The 21,716-nt window shown below is 37.3% G+C and overlaps 1 protein-coding gene and 1 long non-coding RNA gene across 3 annotated transcripts; one reads left to right on the top strand and one right to left on the bottom strand.

The window, feature by feature from the left end:
- The first annotated feature begins 10,635 nt into the window (after window positions 1-10,635).
- LOC128021497 (uncharacterized) lies at window positions 10,636-11,643 on the top strand. Its single transcript, XR_008185566.1, has 3 exons — window positions 10,636-10,843; window positions 10,962-11,036; window positions 11,124-11,643. It is a non-coding gene; the product is annotated as an uncharacterized LOC128021497 (long non-coding RNA).
- Window positions 11,644-13,876: 2,233 nt separating this feature from the next.
- Window positions 13,877-17,463, bottom strand: LOC128021493 (dentin sialophosphoprotein). 2 transcript variants are annotated; one of them, XM_052608747.1, is made up of 8 exons: window positions 17,354-17,463; window positions 16,184-16,253; window positions 16,022-16,078; window positions 15,867-15,923; window positions 15,590-15,640; window positions 15,390-15,434; window positions 14,649-14,936; window positions 13,877-14,537 (listed from the first exon to the last, which is right to left on the bottom strand). In XM_052608747.1, the coding sequence occupies exons 2-8, from the start codon at window positions 16,235-16,237 to the stop codon at window positions 14,172-14,174; spliced, it is 918 nt and encodes a 305-aa protein (XP_052464707.1). In that variant the 5' UTR covers window positions 16,238-16,253; window positions 17,354-17,463; the 3' UTR covers window positions 13,877-14,171. The 2 variants fall into 2 exon arrangements, with proteins under 2 accessions (XP_052464707.1, XP_052464706.1); XM_052608746.1 differs by having other exon boundaries at window positions 17,350-17,438.
- Window positions 17,464-21,716: the final 4,253 nt, after the last annotated feature.

Below are 21,716 nucleotides of genomic sequence, written 5' to 3' on the forward strand. Positions count from 1 at the left end.
AACAAGCGAGGAGAAAACACACCGCTTAACTTTCTTCATGGCCGGTTATTCTGTCATGCTGCTGCTAGGAAAACGATGATGATAATAATATCCTTTAATGGAAGTCCAGAAGATGAAGAAGACAACAGCACACAGGGTAACATAATTTTAACAAACATACATTGATAACCAACAAGGAAGAACTGAAAGGTAACAATTTAAATACAGAGGCCAACAAGCATAAATAACTGACACAGATGAACAGAATTAACTAATCAGACACAGGGGAACACTAGGTCAAATAAAACAAATTAAAAGTCCATGATTGGGATAGTTACAGCTAAGCATGTGAGCGAATTACAGGATTTGTCTTTTAGCCTGTCTTGATTTCAGTTCATAGGTGCTCATAGGGGCAGATCGAGTGATTTGGGAGCCCCAGGCAAAATACAGGAATGGGGCCCTATACAATTTCACACATTTACAACCTTGAGTTTCCTTTCACTGTTGTGATGCTCCCTGCTGCACAAACGTGCTGTACATGTTATAAATAAAGGATTTCTTCAATGTTGTAAACCCCTTGTTCACATTTAAACCGGTTATAATAGATTTAGAGTGGGTTGGACACTAGGTGGTGCTGTGGAGTAATATTCACTATGTAATTGTCTATACAACTCAAGGCTGCCTAATTCTAAACTTTAAAATATACATTTATTTTTTATCTATTTTAATTACACATTTAAATTAAACTGAAGGAAATTATACATTTACAAGCTTAAGGATTATTAAAAAAAAAGAAAAAAAGGAACAGTGTGCATGGTCCTTCAGGAGTCACAAAAACGAGGGATCTTTATTTAAAAGAAATTAAAATAGCCCCTGTATAATATGCAATTTTGCTTAATATGCATGATAATTGTAGGGCCCTATGAAATGTATTTTATTTTTCTTAAATTATTAAATTATTCTTTAAAGTTTTATTTTTTACCAAATCTTTTTATATTTTAATCTTTCTGGATTCAGCTTTTTTTTTTTTTTCTGGATGATTATATCAAATTTTAACAAAAGATTTGTCAAGTTAATTTAAATCATGAAACTTGTTTAATTTAACAGCAATTTAAGTCTATGAAAGTTGAACAAAAATTAAATTTTTAGGGCCCAAATCCTGTATCCCATTTTAATGGTTTAATCAAAAACATATATAGTTAATGAATTCATAAAAACAACTTAATTTATGAATTTGTATAAAATAATAGGGCCCTATGAAATTTAATTTTCATAATTTTTTTTTTTGTAAATCAAATGAATGCAAAAACATAAATCTATCTTTTATTCCAATGAAAATTAAACAAAACCTTTCATTTCTGTACTTTCAAAGTGCTACATAACAGAAGTTTACTATGTAACTTGAATTTGTCAAATATTCAATGAATAAATCAAAAGCAATTTAGTATACTTCAATCAAACTGTGATATGGACTAGTGTATGTGAATATTAAATGTAAAAAATTCTATTTAGCTAATACATACGACAACTGTGAGGGTTGCGCGTACTTTAATAGCAAACTAACAAACGAAACACACTTCTGCACCATTAATTCAATCACTTTCTGCATTACACAGTAAATCCACAGCTTTTATGAATGGATTCCTGGATTCCTACATAGCGGAAATCATAGGGCCCTACTTTTGCTAAGAAGCACGTTCAATGCGGATGCACAGAGGGTTATAGCCATCTCTTATTGGTCTGCACTGAATATGCATCAAGCATATGAAAAGCATTTTAGGGGGCCATTGGCTTCTAGGGGCCCAAGGTGATCGCCTACCTTTACCTAATGGTTAAGTCCACCTCTGGGTGCACATTTACCAAGCTTGTAGCTTTTCACCTTCCTCCACTCTCTTCTTCTGAGGAGTAGAATCTGAACTCATTATGTCTGGTGTGGGATCTTCATATCTATGTGAAAAGAACGGCAGGTTTCAGGGCTCCTGACCATCTGTTTGTGTCCTTGGCTACTCCTCACAAAGGGAAGCCATTATCTCATCAACGGCTATCTCATTGAATAATAGAGGCTATATCTTTATCTTATATGTACAAGGGTTTTCAACTGCCTAATGGTTTGAGAGCCCATTTCACACGGCCTTACTCTGGGTAGATCCTGTTCTAGATGTATGTGACATACTTGGCTACGCCATAAACTTGTGTGCAGTTTTATAGACCGGATGTGACTGAGCCAGGAGCTAGGAGCTGGTAGGTCTGAACCCATAATTTGGTGACAGCAGCGATATTGGTGCAAACCAGGAGTTGTCAGTATCTCCCAAAGTGAAAACCAAGAATAGTAAGAAAAAGAACAATACATAAACTCGGGTTCTTTGACAGCAGATTGAGGTTTTTCACCTGTGGTTCCTTCCTTGCACAGGTATGGGAAAATAATCTCTCTACAATTATTATTGTCAGGTGTCGCCCTGACTGATGTAGGTGGGGCAGAGCCTGGTCACAGGTTGACCTGTCTGTCAAAGACAGATGTGGTGTCGTAAGAGCTCACTCTGTTATCAAAGAACCCAGGTTTAGTTTAAGTAACCCATTGTTTTGCCTCTGTGACAAACACGGGTGGTGAAATATTCCATTGTTAACTACAACAATGGTTAATTCACTTTTGTTAATACAGTTTAGAAGGTGAATCTGGGCTGAATTGTTTTGAGAAGCTCTGTTTTTGTCCTCTTGAAGTGATTCTTCTTGACTTCTGATTCAGTCTTGATGGTTTGACAAGATGTCAGAAAGCTCAGAGCTGGTAACCAGAGAGTTGATGCAGATGCTTTCTATCCACAGTTGGTGAACATCTCACATAGCAATTGTTTCTTTGGTTCACACAAACCCTCTGCCAACGTACCACAAATAATGACAGTCCCTGAGAGGATTAGAGACAAGGGCCACACATAGGCCATAACCAAACGTGGCTCTGTGCTGACCCTGAGTTTACTAATCCAGTCCACCTAACAGAGAGAATGAACACTAACAAGTGAATTCAGCCACTGATGAACAGCTGCTGTTGACAAGCAGATTACCAATAAAAGAGCAAGAAATTAAACGACGACTGACAATACAGACACAGCTTTAGATGGAATCAAGTGAAATAAAACAGCATGGATAATTAAATGACTCCACAAACAGCATTTCCAGCTTCACATATTACAGTCTGACAGACATATCAAATTCTTTCTGTGTGCTTAAAAATTTGCTATTTTTGAGTTATATTAACATGTTTTGTGATGTTCAAAGTTGATCTATTTATTTTTGTTGTTTGTCACCATTGTTGAGATTCACACGCTGATTCTTGATGTGTGTGTTTCATTACACTATTAATTTTTTTAAGAGTCTAGCATAACAGCCTATAACAGGTTATGTCATTAACAAAACTTTATTGACAACATTACATATTTAGCCTCTGTCCTTCTTTCCAGAACATATCAATGCCTTAAAAACATGTTTAGAGTAGCCAAAAAAAGAGCCCAACTAAAGCAAACACTGATCTCCATGGTTTTTTTTTTTTATAAAAAACAAGGAAAAAACAGCAATTTACTGTAAAATGTGTTAACTAAATGAAAAAGTTATTTTAACTGAAATATTAGTGAAGGTCAAAAGAAAAAGTCAGGATCTCATAAGGAGAGTAAATCTTTTGCTGATCTGTATTTATATGTTTCTGCACAAGAGAAATCTGAGTTTAATGTAGTTTCTTGAGTCACCATTGTGCTGGAGAGTACTTCAGTCCATGATGAGCCAAAAACACGGATGTTCTGCTGCTTTATTTAAGATAGCAAATGTGTTGTTGATGCAGTTATGATCTTTTTGTTAAGCACTTCAGCACATGGGTGTTATATCTGATGATAAACTGCAACAATTCGAGTTAAAGTCATGTTTTTAGTTATTTAAAGTGTTTGAAGTTTTATACTTAGAAATATTTCTTCCCATTGGACTCAAATTGAAAAAGCTCACAGTACTTACACCATTTTAATACTAGTTTTTTAAACTCAAGGTGTTTGAAGCAATCAAAGAAGAGTTATATAAGAGCTGTATATTAACAGTACATTACGGGCAACCCTGCTGCCAGTAAATTTATAATGGTTAAAGGATCTCTCTCTCTCTCTCTCTTTATGTAAGGATTCTAGGATTATTTGTTCTGAGAATAATACAGGTCCTTCTCAAACAATTTGCATATTTTGATAAAAGTTCATTATTTTCCATAATGTAATGATAACAATTTAACTTTCATATATTTTAGATTCATTGCACACCAACTGAAATATTTCAGGTCTTTTATTGTTTTAATACTGATGATTTTGGCATACAGCTCATGAAAACCCAAAATTCCTATCTCAAAAAATTATATATTATAATTATAATTAAATGCAAGATCGTTTGCTATGTGGGAATTCAATAATGGTCCTACAACTGCCACTTTTAAAAAAGATTTCCGTTTTACACATTTCCATTTTACACATTTTTTTTTTTTGTGAATAGTCATCTAGTGCACAGTACATCAGAAGAATACTGTTCTCATAATAGTTATTATACGACACACACAAGGTGGAAAGATTTGGTGATGGAAGAAATCCTAAAAAGTAGTAATGCCCGAGTTGCTGCTGGTCAGAGAAATAATGATTGTGTAGACTGCTCTCTGGAAATCACTGGTATCAGTGTAATTTACACAAAACTTCAACAAAATGTTGACCATTTTATACCATTTTATTTGCCAAATAATGTTGCATCATTTAAAATGTATTAAGAATGGCCTAAAATATGCATCTTTTATAATATTTGAGCTTTTTTATACGAAAATAAATATGAGTTTTGTTTATAGAGAACTTTACATCATAAACAGAGCTTATAGTTCATTGTTATTTATTTATAATTTCTGGCTTTCATTTGGGGGCAGGTATTTAGGATGATGTCAGAGTGTATCAACTGTTTGGAACATTCACATTCTCAGTCATCACTGACGTCTTTTGGTCGGAGCAGCTAAACTGGTTTGCTCTGGGCATAAGAGTTGTTACATGTTACTAAAAACAAAAACTCTCAGTAAAATCTGCTTGTCCATCATCATGTTTGGAGCTGGAATGATCTTATAACAATGAACAATGAAATTCTGTTCACATTGTTTCCAATTAAGTATATGATACACGCCGGGGATCACGTAAACCAGAGATTATGCTGCAAAACCAGTTACAAAGATAAACAAACATGTCCTTAAAGTCTCTGAGCATGTCTTAAATTTCGGTAAATGATATCATAGACTCTTGTGACTTAGTGTCAAGGTCAAGTTACTTAAAATCTGATAAATGTTTATTCCATTTTATGGCAAGGTTAAAGGGTTAAAATGGGATGTTTATCTGCTTACCCCCAAGGCATCCAAGAATAAGGTGACTTTGTTTCTTCAGTAGAACACAAACTGAGATTTTTTACGAAACTGTTGCAGTCTATCACTCTTATAATGTAAGTGGATGGGAATCACGGCTAAAACAGACATTTGAGAAAAATGCACAAATAAAACTAAATTAAACCCTGCAGCATGTGACGATACATTGATGTGTAAAGACACAAAACGATCGGTCTGTGCAAGAAACTTAACAGTATTTATATATATTTTTTTTTACCTCTGATTCATAGCACTCTCCTATCTCTCAAATGGACCATTATTGACATTCCTAATTGAGATTGTAGATAGAGTGTCAATGGTCCATTTCAGAGATAGGTGGTGCTAATGCACTTATTAGTCTGTGATTCACCATAAAGCAAGAAGAAGAAGATGCCCAGGGCTGGCGCTCCGCACACGCACATCACACACTGCGCGTAGGGCACCAAGTGCTTGGGGGGGCACCCAACAATCTGGGTCGTGAAAAAAATCATCACAATAGGCTACTAGTATAAATGACAAATAAAATATTTCTAAAAGCATGTTAATATACAAAAGCAATACAAAAGTAATATAGGCCTAGACCAAATTATTCGAATAGAAATAGAAAAAGGTGAATCTCTGTGCCAGTCTCCCTCTGGTGCCCCCCCTTCCCCACCTCCCAGTGGTCTGTTCGATTATGCCTCAATCAATGTCAAATTTGGCAGACACCGACCTCAGACATGGCCTCGAAAGGCACCAAGAGTCGGGGGCGGAAAAAAGAAGAGACAGCGGGATGATGCTCGCGCGTCGCTTGCAGGTAAGACAATGTTTTAAATAAAAATGTTAGTTGAACGCGTTAGGTAATGTATTTTTTCAGTAACGCGGTAATCTAACTAATTACCTTTCCTGTCGTTACAACGCCGTTAACTTTACTGAACGTTAAATGCAGTGTGTTACTATGCATTGATTTAATAAACTATGCAATCCGAACGGACCCCTGGCTCACACAGCGAGTGAGCAGGTGGGTTAATGACGAGATAAGCGGTTGTGATTGGCTACGGCAGAGTCATGTGTTTCATGGTAGCCAATCAGGGCCAGTTTTTTTACACACATGCCGGCGCACGCGGCTGCGCCAGCGGCGCCAAACACACACACACACACACACGCAACAGCTACACAGAGATTCGCAGCAGAGATGGCGAGATGGCGAGTCAGGAGCAATCTGATGAAAAGTTGGCATTTTCAAGGTAAAGATATAAGCACTACTACAAATTCAATGTGGTCAAAGGCAAGATTGTGCATGTAGTGTGTACATGCAATGTGTGACACGCATCTACAAAGCTAGTGGCCAAAAACTCCCTTTCTTACAAAGAAAATACGCAAAGTGCAGGATAAAACTCTTGCTGTCTGTTGACGTGCAATAAATATTGAAAGTTATGTATGAACACCTGTCTGTTCTACTCATTTCAACTGACTTGTGAAAACTGAAAAAAAGTACAAATTCTCTGACATGTAGCAACTTATTTATTTATTTTTTTAGTTAGTTACTTCCCTGGTAACGAGTTACTTTTATTATAGAGTAATTCAGTTACTAACTCAGTTACTTTTTGGAACAAGTAGTGAGTAATATTAACTAATTACTTTTTTAAAGTAACGTTCCCAACACCGCTGATAGCTGATTTTGCAGCTAGGAAATGTAGGCGTGTGCTTCTGTAGGGCCTCTGACAACTGATGGTAGTGAAAATGTTTAATATAGTTCTATAGAATAGCAGAATGGTCTCTTTATAGAGATGTAGTTCCTCTGTTGAGTAATTTCTACTGTGCAGTAATGCATGGTTAATTGCAGTTTAAAATGTGCACTTTAAAATTCATACTTCATAAAATTCATACACTTATACTGTTATTTGCACTAAACTTTTTTTGCACTTTTAACTTTCTGTGTTTACATTGTTCAGTTCCAATTATTCATTTGCAGCAGTTATTTTGGAAGTAAAGAGAACCTAACTAAGAAATTCTGAATGGTAGTTATTTCTTTGGTTGGTGGGTGGGTGGGTGGTTGGTTGGGGAGGGGGGGGTCACCGCCAAGCATTTGTGCTTAGGGCACCCAAATGGCTAGCGCCGGCCCTGAAGATGCCTTACTCACCTGCTGCTGTGAACACTCACAACACGACGCGCTCAGGAGAGTTCTAACAGTACAGACATTGTGTGAATCAGAGGTAAAAAATGATATAAATAATGTTTCTTTACACATCTTTACACATCAATGTATCATCAAGAGATGCAGGGTTTCATACGGTTTTGTTCGTGTATGGTTTTTTTTTTTTTTGTATGTTTTAGCCTTGATTCCCATACACTTACATTAGAATAGAATAGAATAGAATAGAATAGAATTAATTTTATTGCCAGGCATGTTTACACATACAATAAATTTGTTTTCGAGCTTCCACAGTGTAACATAATGACAGTGACCGAACAAAAAAACTAAACAAATTGGAACTTTAAGTAAATAAGGAATAAAAATATACAAACTGACAGTTTTATGTATAGGTATTATGTGCAAACTAAAATGTACACTAAGTATGTGTGTTAGATAAATTGTGTATAAATGTATAAATAGTGTGTGTTCCACAGTTATTTTCAGGAGTTCATTTGATGGATTTCCTGAGGTCAGATTTGGTAGCTGAGCTGAACCAGACAGGTACTGAAGTGCAGAGGACAGAATCAATGATGGCGGAGTGGAACTGTTTCAGCAGATCCTGCGGCAGGTTGAAATTTCTTCTGGACCTTTTTAACAATGAAGTCTATATGAATGTACCACTTCAGGTCCTGGGAGATAGTGGTTCCCAGGAACCTGAATGACTCCACTGTCGTTACAGTGCTGTTCAAGATGGTGAGTGGGGGGAGAGCAGGGGGTTTCTCCTGAAGTCATCTCCACAGTTTCAGCGTGTTGAGCTCCAGGTTGTTAAGACTGCACCAGACAGCCAGGTCCTTAACCTCCTGTCTGTAAGAAGACTCGTCACTGTCCTGAATGAGGTACCACTCACCTCATTTTCACTGATTTGAGGTGCAGGTGTGGGGAAGAGGGGGGTTGCAGGAGGTGTGAATGGTTGTGTGGAGAGGTGTTCAGGGTGAGTGTGGAGTGTTTTTTCAAAGCTGCCTTGTAGTTGTTGATCTCCTTCAGACCTTTCCACACTGATGCTGAGTCGCTGGAAGTGAACTGAATCCTTAGTTTTTCAGAATAATTCCTCTTTGCCACTCTGATCTCCTTTTCCATTGTGTATTTAGCCTGTTTATACAAGAGTACATAGAGTGAACCATGGTTTGTCTTTGTTGTAAGTTAAATGAGTCCTGGTAGGAAGGCACATATCTTCACAGAAACTGATATATGATGTCACAGTGTCTGCGAGCTCGTCCAAATCGGTGGCAGCAGCTGTCAGCAGTCAGTGAGGTCAAAACAAGATTGTAAATCCTGCTCTGCTTCATTAGTCGATCTTTTAACAGTCCTTAAAACAGGTTTAGCTTATTTCAGTTTCTGCCTGTAGTTCGATGAACCAAACAGTGATCAGAGAGTCCTAAAGCTGCGTGTGGAACAGAGTGATATGCATCTTCTATTGCTGTGTAACAGTGATCCAATATATTACTGTCTCTGGTGGGACATGTGATGTGCAGTCTATATTTTGGCAGTTTACGAGAGAGATTGGATTTTATAAAGTCCCCAAGAATGATAAAAACAGAGTCTGGGTGTCGTTGTTCTATCTCTGTGATCTGATCAGCTAGTTTCTGTAAACCTGAGCTTATGTGTGCTTAGAAAAGTAGAAAGGCTTACAGTTAATGAAGAGCACTTCTAGATCTGAACAGCACATCTACTTTAACACGGTTACATCTGTACACCACCTCTCATTGATGTAAAAGAATGTCCCGCTGTCATGCGAAATCTGCACTGCCGGAGCTTTACGAGGGCGCCAGCTCGCTTCCCCAGTCTGCATGTCCTGAATCATCTGACCATCGCTCCAACAAAACGTCCGAATAATCAAAAACCTGTGAAATACCAGGTGGTGTGTACTGTCGAATGTCTAGCAATTTGTCTCTGGTGAAACTTATTGCAGGGATATAACTAAAGACAGGACAAAAAACAACTGCGGATGACGCCAAAGAGGCTGCCATGCTTAGCACCATCTTGGATCGTTGGATAAGTCTGATAAACTGCAACAGTTTCAGTTAAAAATCTTTGTTTTCTACTGAAGAAACAAGTCACCTACATCTTGGATGCTGTGGGGGTAAGCATATAAACATAAAATGTTAACCTTTGGGTGAACTGTCCTCTTAAGGTTGTAGAAGGATGTGGTACGACTTCTCAAAAATGCAATGCTATTTATCCATTAATAATAATTTTATGTGTCATGATCAAGTAATGGAACTTAAAGATTCCTAAATGCGTCTATTTTCAGAAGGCCAAATAAAGTGCTTTTGCTTTCTCCTAGATACACACAGGATCTACTCTGACATGACTGCTTCAACACTTACTGCGGTTACTGAAACCACGCCTTCTTTCCTTGCGTGAACATTTGGATGGCTGTGGCAGGGGGGGCGTGGTTTAGCGAAGTCTGCAGCGGGAGAGAGAATCAGGAGACGAGCGGTAAGGGAGTGGTTTGGGCAAAAATTATCATCACCTGTTTCTCGTTCTAGTAATTGGCGTGGAGAGAGTATAAAACGCCAGGAGAAACGGATGCAAGCGAGAGAGAGACGGACTGCTGACCCGAACCGGAGACGGAAAACCGGAAGGAGTAAACCGGAAGTTTGACAGAGCGTGTCAGAATAAGAGTCACCGTTTGGGTGTTTGTGATTTTCTTTGTTCTTTGTTTAGTTTTGGTTAAATAAATACGTCAGCAGTCCAGCCGACCCCTTTGTCCTCTTCCTTGCCACACGAACTTACTACAATGGCATTACGCAAATATTTCCACATAGTGACGTGGAAGTGTGGGGGCGTGTTTGAATGAGCTGTTTTAGGGGGCGTGGCATAGCCTTAACTTTGATAAAGAATATCTCTTTGGATTTGAGACTTTAGTCTTTGCAACTTCAGGGATCTTATCTATGCACAGAGAGTTTTTAACACTCCAAAGAGAAGGGTAAACTCAAAATCGCATCACATGACCCCTTTAAGTTCTGAGCTTTTCACTGTTACCAAACTGGACAAGTAGCAGACAGTGGGGGTTGTCTAAACAATGCAGTGATGCTGTGGCAGTGCATGATTTACACTCCTGTTTGGATTACTACACACTGATTGTAGAAGGAATTTTGCAAGGTTTAATAAAGCCCCGGAAGTTGCACGAATGTTTACTTGTGACGTCATCATCATGGGAATTCACTGGACCAAGCCCTGGTTTACTCACCTCCATCCAGTATTTAAGACACAGTAACACAGATGCCAGAGTAAACACAGACTCTGACTTTACACTAACTGGACAAGAACATCTGCTCAAGGTAAGCCATTCATCTCTTATTTATGCTACATTTGTGGCTTTAATAAATTTTTAATCTGTGCAAAAACACTATTTGACTTTACAAGATAATAATAGTTTAACACTAGGTTCTTTTGAAGCTTTTGATTTCCAGGATGAAGACTTTACGTGCAATGCTACTGATGATGTGTGTTGCATTGGTCTTTTCAAAACCAGTACGTATTAAGTAATGTGGTTTATTATCATTTATTTAATAACATAAGACTATTATTAATGAATTCATCTACCGTTTGAATCCTCAGTATCCTTTGCGCAGAAGATTTGATTCATCTAGCTCAGAGGAAAGTGATTCACGAAGAGACGATTCACGGTCGAATGAGAGCGAGTCTAAATCAAGTGAATCTGAATCTTCAGAGGAAGATGTGAGAGTTGTGATGAGCACATTGCCTCCAGTAAGAAAAACAAATCCACCGACCGCTGGCATAACAAGACCAACAACTACAACACAAGTCATCACAGACTGCGTTTTTGTGGATGTGATAACTGGCACAAGGGGTGATAACAATAATGTCAATGTAATATCTTGCTGTGCTTCTGGTTAATCATCTTTTCCTGCAAAAAAATAAAAAATAAAATAAAAAGATAAAAAATAATAATAATGCAATTCAATTAAATGTTTTTTGGTGTACAGTCCATTGCAACAGTATAAAGTAATGTTTATGTACTGATAATGAAGGTCTTGAAACTGAATGATGTAACTTTTTTAATTATTTACTTTTTTGATTTCTCCCCATTTTGGTTTTAAGTCCTGATTTACAATAAAAAAAAATCTTTCCAAAGACCAGAGAAAAGTTTTAGGAATTTTTTTTCCCCATGTTTTTATGTTGTTTAGAGCATTAAAAATAATGTAAAAAAAGATAATATTTCTTAAATATTATACAATTTTAAATAAAAATAAATGAATGAAGGCAAAAACAATCCATTTTTGTTCAGTATAAAAATTACTATCAGCTATGTTATAACAGAATGATGCAATATACAATTTTCTTTCTATACAATGTATCTATAAACTTAATCTAATTTACATATTAATGTTTTTGGGGTAATGTAATGAAAAAACAATTGTAATAATGGGAGTAATAATTGAAAATATTTTCATAATAATATATAATATTTCATATAGATTATTGAAATATAATTTATTTCCCTATTCATTTGTTATGCCTCCCAAAATCCGTAGTAAACATGATTTTAGTCCCTGTGTCCTTATATGAGTATGAAATCAATGCCCTGTTTCATAACAGAAAGTCATATTTTGATTCGAAACCCCATAACGTTTTCCTCATATGTTGATTTATGACACACAATTAAAAAAAATCGATTTAAATGATAATTACAAAATATTGTCATTTTCCAGAAGAGTGTCACTAAATTAATTTCAGACATTTTTGATGATCAAGCAAATGGACTGCCTTTGGACTGCACTTTATATAGCGCTTTCAACAGACCACATGGCCATCCAAAGCGCTTTACAATTTTGCCTCCCATTCACCCATTCACACACTCATTCACACACCGACTGCGGCGTCAGCCATTCATTCCTGTACAGGACATCCAGATAAAATTGTGGCATGCACAGTCTCAGAAAGAAGTTCATGAAAATACCATGTCCTCATATGAGGCCGCAGGGTCTTAAGAGCTCATGATCTATGACATAATACAGTCTCAGAGTGAAAATACAAATCTATCTTACATGATCTTATTATATTGGTCAGATATTACCATGTGACATAATTATGTGAGAAGGGGTCTAATTATCATATTAGTAGCCTGTATAATTATCATTGCTACATAGCCTATAGGAAGGTCAAGTTTTGCACTTTTTTTTTTTTGCATTATGTGTTAGGCTATATAGTCATTGCATCAAATCTGGACTTTGTCCTTGACATGATAGACTAGTTTTGCAGTGAGTTCGAATATAGTTTTTGCATTTGAATGTGGATTTTTATGTTAAATTTGACAAATATTTGAAATTCTAATTGAAATTTGATGTAATTTTATTTTATTTATTTATTTATTTTTAACCCTGGCTACAGCCCTGCTCATACTCAAATAATAATATGTGTTTTTGCTGTTAGGTCAAAACATTACCAGATGGTGGAGGAATGCAGTAGTTTGGTTTGATTTGACATAATTAAACTTACTGTACAGTGAGAAGAGCGTCACATTAGTGAAGCAGAGGTAATGTGCACCATGCTGTTACATTGTCAACATCTATTTGTGGTGAAGAACTAGAGTTTTTATTTAGTGTGGTACTTATTTTTGTTAGTAATGTCCCAGTCTATCTGCGCACATAGAGCAGGCTAATTACAGAGCACTAGAGACTGCTTCAAACTTCAAAGTTTTACAAATATTTGCCTGGAGCCTGCACATCAAGACATTAGCACAAAAAAAAAAAAAAAAAAAACAGCAGTGTGTGAGGAATGTTTGTCTTGAGAAATCAAAAGGGTTTTGACATTTACTGTATTTAAAGGTGAGTCTTGTAATTTACACTTGCTTTACTCTAACCAGTAGAAAGGTTTTTATTTTTATTTTATTGTTACTTTCTATTATTTATCACAGTAAATTCTACAAAAGTGGTTATAGTTTATACGTGGTTTAGGGAGTTCTTAGTCAATGCTATAAAGTATCTTAGATGATAATGTGTTGATTATTATATTAATAATTATTCTTTTTTTTTTTTAATCCAGAAAAAACGGCAAGCCTTAAACAAGCTTGCTGGTGACCATCTGCAAAGTGGCCAAAACCCCTGTAAAATAACTCAAGAGATCAGGGAGACTAACTTTAAACAACTTCTAAACTTCTTTTCAGCAAGCTGTTTCTATACTGTAAATATATGGGTTTTCATTTCGTATGAAAATGCACTTTTAAAGCGGTCTGACTGACCATGTGAATGGTTCAGTGGAGTTGTATCTGTAATTCTGTTATAGTTTGGTAATATTTGGACATTGTGTCTTGTGTTTTTGTGGTGCACCAGGAAGCACTGCGTAACGGATATAGGACAACATTTATTTATGAATGATCAATCATAACATACATAGAGCAGTATAAAATTACATTTACATTGATATTGTAAATAACTGTGCAATCAACAGGAAGACATTGTTGAGATGAAACTGCATCTCAACCGGTTCGGCAGCAGTTCGAGGACTTGTATGAAGCGTATGTTTGTGCTCTGCCGTTTGTCTAACTCACACTAACATCAGGAGTGAGTCACCAAGCACCATACAATTACTACATTTGCATTCGTTTCTGTCGACAGCCCGTTGAGGGTATGTGCTCGGATGCGTTTACTTTGCTATGATAATAGTAGCGTCGGTGGTCTGGGTGGTCTCCTCACTCGAATCGCTCTCCTGGCTCTCTGTGCTCTCCTCAGTGTCTGCAGCTCCAGGCGTAGCTGTGGTCTCCTCGCTGCTCTGGCTGCTGTCTGATTTCTCTTCATTTTGCTCCTGGCTGGCGCTGGCGCTTGCGCTGTTGCTGGTTGTGTCGCCAGCATTTGCTCCCTCGCTGGCTGATTCTGCTGTAGCGTCCTTGTTTCCAATGGGAACGATCTCTTGGCTTCCCAGAGCAGCCTGGCGGTCGTTTGGCTCCATGTTCTCCACATCTGGGGTGCTGGTGTCCTCCTCCTCCAGAGGAGTATCATGCACCTGCAGAGCCTGAGAAACAAAAGAACATCTCAACTACAGTGATTCTGGTTTTATCCTGTCCTACTCTATTACTCTACCTCTTGTCAACCTTCACAAACATAAAGTAACCTTACTATTTACCTTGTACAGTTTAAACTCTTTCTCCACATCATTGATGCTCTGCTCAGAGGACTTCTTGCTCACAAATGTCAAGCCGCCCAACTTGTCACTGCTGTAAGACTTGAATGGGGAAGGCATTTTTTCCAAGTTGTTTGCGTCCACGTAGACCATGTTTTTTTTGTAGTCGCTAGGGTAGCCCAAGCTGTCACCCCGGCCTGTGTTGATGATGGGGTCCAGCGAGGGTTCAACTGTGGAGGGGACAACGGTGATCGCAGTTTCTCCAGATTCACTCTCACTGGTATCAGCATCCTAAGTGGACAATATATGTTAATGAGCAATATAACTGACCAGATAACATTCTGTAGCTTTACTGCTAGCATGGGCGATTCGATCGCTTTGGCATCAAGCTAGGTAGCACAATATGAAATCTCACTGGTCCAAAATCCTGCTTGTAATTGTATGTTAAATGTCAAATATGCTGTCAGTCGCTGTGACTGTGTCAAATCCTGCAGCAGTTTTGTGTGTGGATGGGATAAATCTTCTAAAACTGCATTAAAGGCAGTTCTTTCTTTCAATGGGAATTGAACCCATGACTTTGGTGTTGCTAGCAAACATACTGTTTAAGCTACAGGAAGCCTTATATCAACGCTGGGTTTTAAAACCAGTTGGAAACCACAGGTTTAGTCCTTTGTTTGGCAACTAGGCACAATGGTTCTACATGACAGAAAACATAAGTATTTTAGCATGATCAGAGTAACTCACATTCTCCTCTGCCTTCTCATCTGTTTCAGATTCTTCATCTGCATCCTGCAAATGCAATAAACAGTATTGAGACTCGCAGCAGGGTCGCTTACAGTGCGTCTAGACCAGCGGAAGGGTATTTTTAGATCCTGGTGTCTTTTATTGGTTATAGTGGGAGTGTAGTGATGTGTGATGTGGTGAGAGGATGAGTTTTCGTTTACCTCACTGTCATCTGCACTGTCTGTGCTTTCATTGGAATCTACTGGAGTGGTCTGAAACACAACAAATGCCTTGGCATGAATATAACAATACTCACTGGATTGCTCATGTACACGCCAATTACCACGTCCTTTACTCATCTCTATTCATTCCTCATACAAAGCTATTGTATGGCTTCCAAGCGCTTTTTTTTTTGTAGCATTTTGCAGCTTAATAGCCCCAGTCCTCATAATATATAAAAGACAGAATTTTCTAGAGTGAACTATCCATTTGTTTTACCTGTGTAGGTTCTGCATTGAACATAACATCAGCAGCTTTTTCTAGACCAGGAGGTGGCTGTATAAGACAGATGTTTAGTTAAAATCGCAACATTGTTTTCTGCACTCAGTTTTTAAAGCAGTGTCCATTCGGTCCATATCAAACAAGATACTTGCCTGTTGAACAACCACAAGTTCTTCTGAGCTCTCTGAACTGCTAGCCGAGCGCTTCACCTGAGAAATGAAAAATATATATGTGAGTGTACAAGGAGACAAAAAAGTGGTAGTGTAAAACTTTTACCGACCAGATTTCTACGGTTAGAATGACAGTGAACTTACAGGTCGACTGAAGGCTGTGGCGATGAGGAGCGTTAAAAGGAAAACAGTCTTCATTTTTGTGCAAGATACTCTAAAAAACAAAACAAAAAGGAGATCCACAGTTATAGATTACATCGATTTTGACCTTATAAATGTACGGCTGATGCAGCCTACACCAGCTAATGCATGGAAATAATACATGTTTTATAGAGATGATTGCATGTGCTATTTCACTTTAATATTCTAACTGTAATATGCCTCAAGTGGGTATTTTTGGTATTTATGCATTTACTGACTCGGAAGGAAGCATGCCTTTTGAGGGCACTCTGAAACATGTTGGCACATGCCAAAAGACTTCCTGCCAGTCCGCACCATGAAACATCTCGTTTGTTTTCTGCTACTACATTGCATAAAGTATAAGTTGAGGTAGTGTGTGTTTAGCTATACCTATAATGATCTCCTCTGGTGTATAATTCAAGAAGTTATATGTAGACTATGTAGCAGCCACAATCTCAAGAAATAGCACGGCTCTGGCTCCAGACTTACTTTCTCACTAGAATCTTTAGTGTTTTGAGCTAAGGCCTAAAATTTGTGGCGTTAAAGGAAATGTGAAATGCAAGCACTAAGCGTGGAAGTGTTCTGTTGCAGCTGCAGGCAGAAGTAATGGTGGCATCTGTCACTCAGCCAGTATTATTACTCTTTTGAATGCAACTTTAATTTAGTGGTTGTGTCGCTGGAATAAATTAGTCAGTTGACAAATTAGTAAGACCTTTATGTTCCACAGCCGCAACTTCCTCTTTCGTCTGTCAAGTTCATGTTAATCATGTCTCCCTATAATAAACTGTGGTCAGAATCATTAAAAGCCTTCATAACAACAGTCTTGTACTTGCATTGAGGCTGAATGAGAACTGCATTTTCTGAAAGTTTGGTAAGAACTGCATTCGATGTATGAATTATTTGTCATGATTAAAGGTTAAAATAGGCTGTAGCTACAACTACTCCTACATGTGCTGTAAATACAGATAAATGCCTGACAAACCTTAAAAAAGAAAAAGAAAATGCAGACTACAAGCAAGTAAAGGCATCAAAAGTTTCCTCCAAGATCTGCATAATTACTATGAAACCTTTGACTACAATTGTTTTTAACCTTAACATCTTAAAAATACAAATTAATTGTAGTTTCTTACCTGCTTCTCTTTGAGAAATTTGAAGTTCTTTGACTGAGTCGAAGGGTAGACTGAGGTCCGTTTAGCAGATGAGATCTTGCTATGTTTTGATGCTAGTGAGAGGTGGCTGCTGGTTGGCTTTTTAAACCCTGTTCCCTCTGGAATCAGCCAATGGCAGTGGAGCTCGTGATGTCATGAGGTTTACCGCTGCTGTCCCACCTTGTGCTCCCACTCTTCCTGTGGTTTATATGGCCAGGCAATGCAAACATTCACTACCAGGCATGACGAGCAGAAAAAATAAAACATGTCCTGTATTGTGCTTGGGATCCGTGTCATGCTTATTATCAATAAAATAGTATGCATTTACAATGGAAAGACTCAATGTCCACTTTAATTGTTATTATATCGTAAAACAGTGCAAATAAATATTTAATGGCTTCAACTCAGGGGTTTAATGTCTCTGGCTGTAAAGCAGAATGAAGTGTTAAGTGTGTAATCAGTTCACACTTTAGTAGGGAACAGTGTGTCACAAAATCACAAAAAGGCCCGTTTATTTTACAAATATTAAAAGTCTAAATTAGTCACGTTTGCTGGGTATTATTAATTTTAATTTTGTGCATACTTAAGGTTAGGGATTCAAAGCCCCTATGTGCTATGAACATGATTGATAACCTCAAATTAATAACTGAATTACTCATATATCTGCACTGAATGACAGCATGTAAATGAACATTAGAATGAATAGTACAGAATAGCAATTCACTGTATGTTATTATTATCCTGTACAAGCCAATATTAACTTTTTAAGATATTTGTGTGTGCAAGCGTGTGTGTGTGTGTGTGTGTGTGTGTGTGTGTGTGTGGGTGTGCATGTGAGTTTGTGGGTTGGTGTTTAAGAGAAAGCTGTACAAATAAAATCTGTGGCAAGCATCTAGGTTCTTATTTTTGTGTTACTAATTTCAGTTAAAACTAAAACATAATAAATCATAAGTCCTAGTTCTAGTTGATATTAAGGTCAGATTTATGTGTTCCATGTGTGTATTTCACATAAAAAAAGATGGTAGATGGAAAGATGATGGTGTGTCATACCAAAATCACATGAATTTCCCATCAGTCTGTATCAGTCCTATGATTCACAGTCTGTTTGCAGCAATAGAGTCAGATGCTCAGAATTTGCAATCCACAGTATTGTAAAAGTGTGTGCCTTTCATGTGGCCTTTTGTGTTATTCTGTGCATTTACAGCATGTGAAGTGTTCGACTATGGTATATTGTATGGAGTCAGACCAGACAATTTTGCATTCCTTACCTTCTATACTATGCAATTATTCAACATTAACGAGCAGCACATGAACATAAATAAACCCCTGAAACTGAGAGTTAGTGTTCATGCTATTGTGAGATGTACCTCAGGGCAGCAATTAAAGAGAGTGAATATCAGTGCTAATGATTGACAGGCAGTGTATAGACTTGAAACACTACATCACTTGCAGTAGTTGGTAGAATGATTCTTATATAGAGAGTCAAGACAAAAAGTCATAAGGAATTTAAAGGTAGAAGTTAATGAGGAAAACATCATAAAACAAAGCTACATCAGACATGCTAATCGTAGGTTGTCATCTAGAGAGGTTGAGAACACATGTGTTAAGACATGCAGCTCTGAACCACCATTCATAAGAAGTGAAATGTTTTTCATTTTTTCACTCAGGCTAATGTCGTGGGGGAGAGGAAGTCTATAGTTCGTGTCTGGATTTTTTATTTATTTATTCATGTTTAATGTAATGCCTTACTGTCATGCATTGTTGCCAAATCGCCAGTGGTTTATGGATGGATTAACAAAAAAATTCTGAGACACTACCACAACACCACAAGTTTTCAGAAGTTATCACACAGACTGGTGTGTTTTTACCCCATATAGCTCAAATATTCCCCAATGTAAAACTCGGTCAGATTTAATGACTTAGAATATAATGTTTGTGTTTTGAGTTTGTGGTAAATGGGTCATTTACAAAAAACACAAAAAAAGTGTCAATTTGGAAGGACATTTTTGGAGGGAAAGCTGATTTGTAAAGTGGTAGTTAAAAGGGAGATCTAGTGACTGTTCTGTATGTCATTGTCTTAAACTTGATTTAACTTCCAGTGAAGTGTAAGAAAGACAGGTGTAATGTGTGCTCTCTTGGATACGGTTAGGGTTAGGGTTAGGGTTAGTTCTGCCTGCCTTTACTTCAGAGTTTGGTCTAATCCAGCACAATAAGAACTACTAGTGACGTAAGTGTACTGTAGGATGATTTAGGGCTACGCGATTAATAGGAAAAAATTGCAATTTGGCTTGTTGCGATTATGAAATCCCAAGGGGTGTGATTTCTAATGTTCAATATGAAATGCTGCTGTGCAGACCGATCAGTGTATGACTACAAAGTAGGCTACTGCCAGAGCTATAGAGTGCAGATGGCTCTGTATGGTTTCAGATCACTCTTGTGCCATTTCATATACTTATCGGCCAAACATACTAAGTTATATTATTTTTGTGAGGCATATTTGGAGTTTCTGCATGAGGACCCCCCTATCATGAGTATGAATTAAAACTACATTACATTTGTTAGTGCTCCATAGAGCTTATGCCACTCTATTATGGGTAAGAATAGATTAAGTAATATTTTTCTCTAAAGAAATTAGAAGTAAATTTATGATAATCATCACTTCAGAGTTCCTACTGGTGGTGCAAAATCAATCAGGAAAATGGCCCTAAATATTTAGTTCTTGGGGAATGCCCTCATGCCGAGTTCCTATAACTAAGTTCCTAGATCTACCTGAAATGAAAACCCCTATATAAAATCAATTTTATTTGCCAAAGCAAACTTCCAGTGATCAGTTCTCAAAATAATTTTTTTTTCTTAGTGTAAAAGTACTTTTGAAAAAACCTATAGAGTCTTTTTCAACTATATAGAACCTTTGAAAGTTTCCATGGATGTTAAAGGTTCTTCATGGATCCATCAATGCCAGTAAAGAACCTTTACTTTTAAAAGTGCACTGTATTCAAGAGACAACAAGTCTAGTTGTGAAGTTCAAATTGTTGTCAAACACATCTGAGTACTAGGTTTGCCTGGATTCTGTTATCATTGATAAGCCTAGCTGAATAGTGATAATGTGATGACTTTCTGAGCTGAGCTGAGAAAGGAAGAAGCTCTTGTCTGGGCTCAGTTTAGGGTTGGTGTTCTGGTGATCCTTTGTCTAAAATAAGATATTGAGCTGGTTATATTCTTTGTAGCAGTGGTATGGATATTCATGTTCCTGGATAATTACACAACATGGACCCACTGAGTAAAGGAGGAGGCCAAGTACCGAGCCTTGAGGTACCCCTTGATTGAAGTGACTTGGAGACCTTTTTCCTCTATGAAATCATATTAAATCGACCAAGCAGAGTGCTGTGATCACATTTTTTAGAGATGATCGACTGGAAGATCTGGTAATTAAAAGTGTCAAAAACTACATTCTAGCAGAATGAGGACAAATAAACTGGAAGGAGCTCTTGCAAAACACATCTGATTCTGAAGAATGATTACCAAGTTGTAAGCTTGATTAACAACATTTAGTACAAGTGTTTTCATTTGAACCATCAGCAAGACCTTGTCATCTTTTATGTGTTTTGTGTACATTTTGATCAATAGTTTTGATTTACCATGTTTGAAAGTTAAATTTGCATAAAGTTAAAATGAAATAAACTTCAGTGAATCCTACACTATCACTGTCACTTTGATATGAGGATAAATATTCACTAACAGGATCAAGGCTACTATTAGCAAATGTTCATTAGACTGCCATCACTGACAGAAGACAGAATCGTGACTGTCCAGTGACATTTCAGTGTTACCACAAAGTCTGTGTGTGGTGATCTTCTTTCCACAATGTCTGTGTTTTATGCAGGATGGACTTTATGAACTCAGTGAAGCATGCACCAGGACTGCATTCTAATCAGCCTAGTCTTTGCTTCTGCACTGCGGTTTGGTGGCTTTGGAAATTAAGTAAAAAAGGCCACATGGCTTAATTTCAGGCCTGATCCACAACATTAGTTTATGAAGTTGATGTCACCCTTTACAAGACTTAAACCAAATGGAGTTCCAAGTTGTGTGCCATTAAATAGGCCCCAAACCATTAATCTTTGAGGTCAGTTTGTTTGGAAATATTCTGGAGGAACACATTACCTATATGGATTCTACATACCCAGGCATGCATTTAAAGGACCATTGAATTAAACTATCAGCTTCTGAACTCTTAAAATTATATTAGGCAATTAATATCAGATGTGGTCTAGATTACACTGTTTTACAACGTGATCAAGACCTAAAAACCATTGAGACACTTTTATGACTATGGCAGTGGAATATAAGAC

This window comes from Carassius gibelio, chromosome A10 (assembly GCF_023724105.1).
Source record: "Carassius gibelio isolate Cgi1373 ecotype wild population from Czech Republic chromosome A10, carGib1.2-hapl.c, whole genome shotgun sequence".
Classification (NCBI taxonomy): domain Eukaryota; kingdom Metazoa; phylum Chordata; class Actinopteri; order Cypriniformes; family Cyprinidae; genus Carassius; species Carassius gibelio.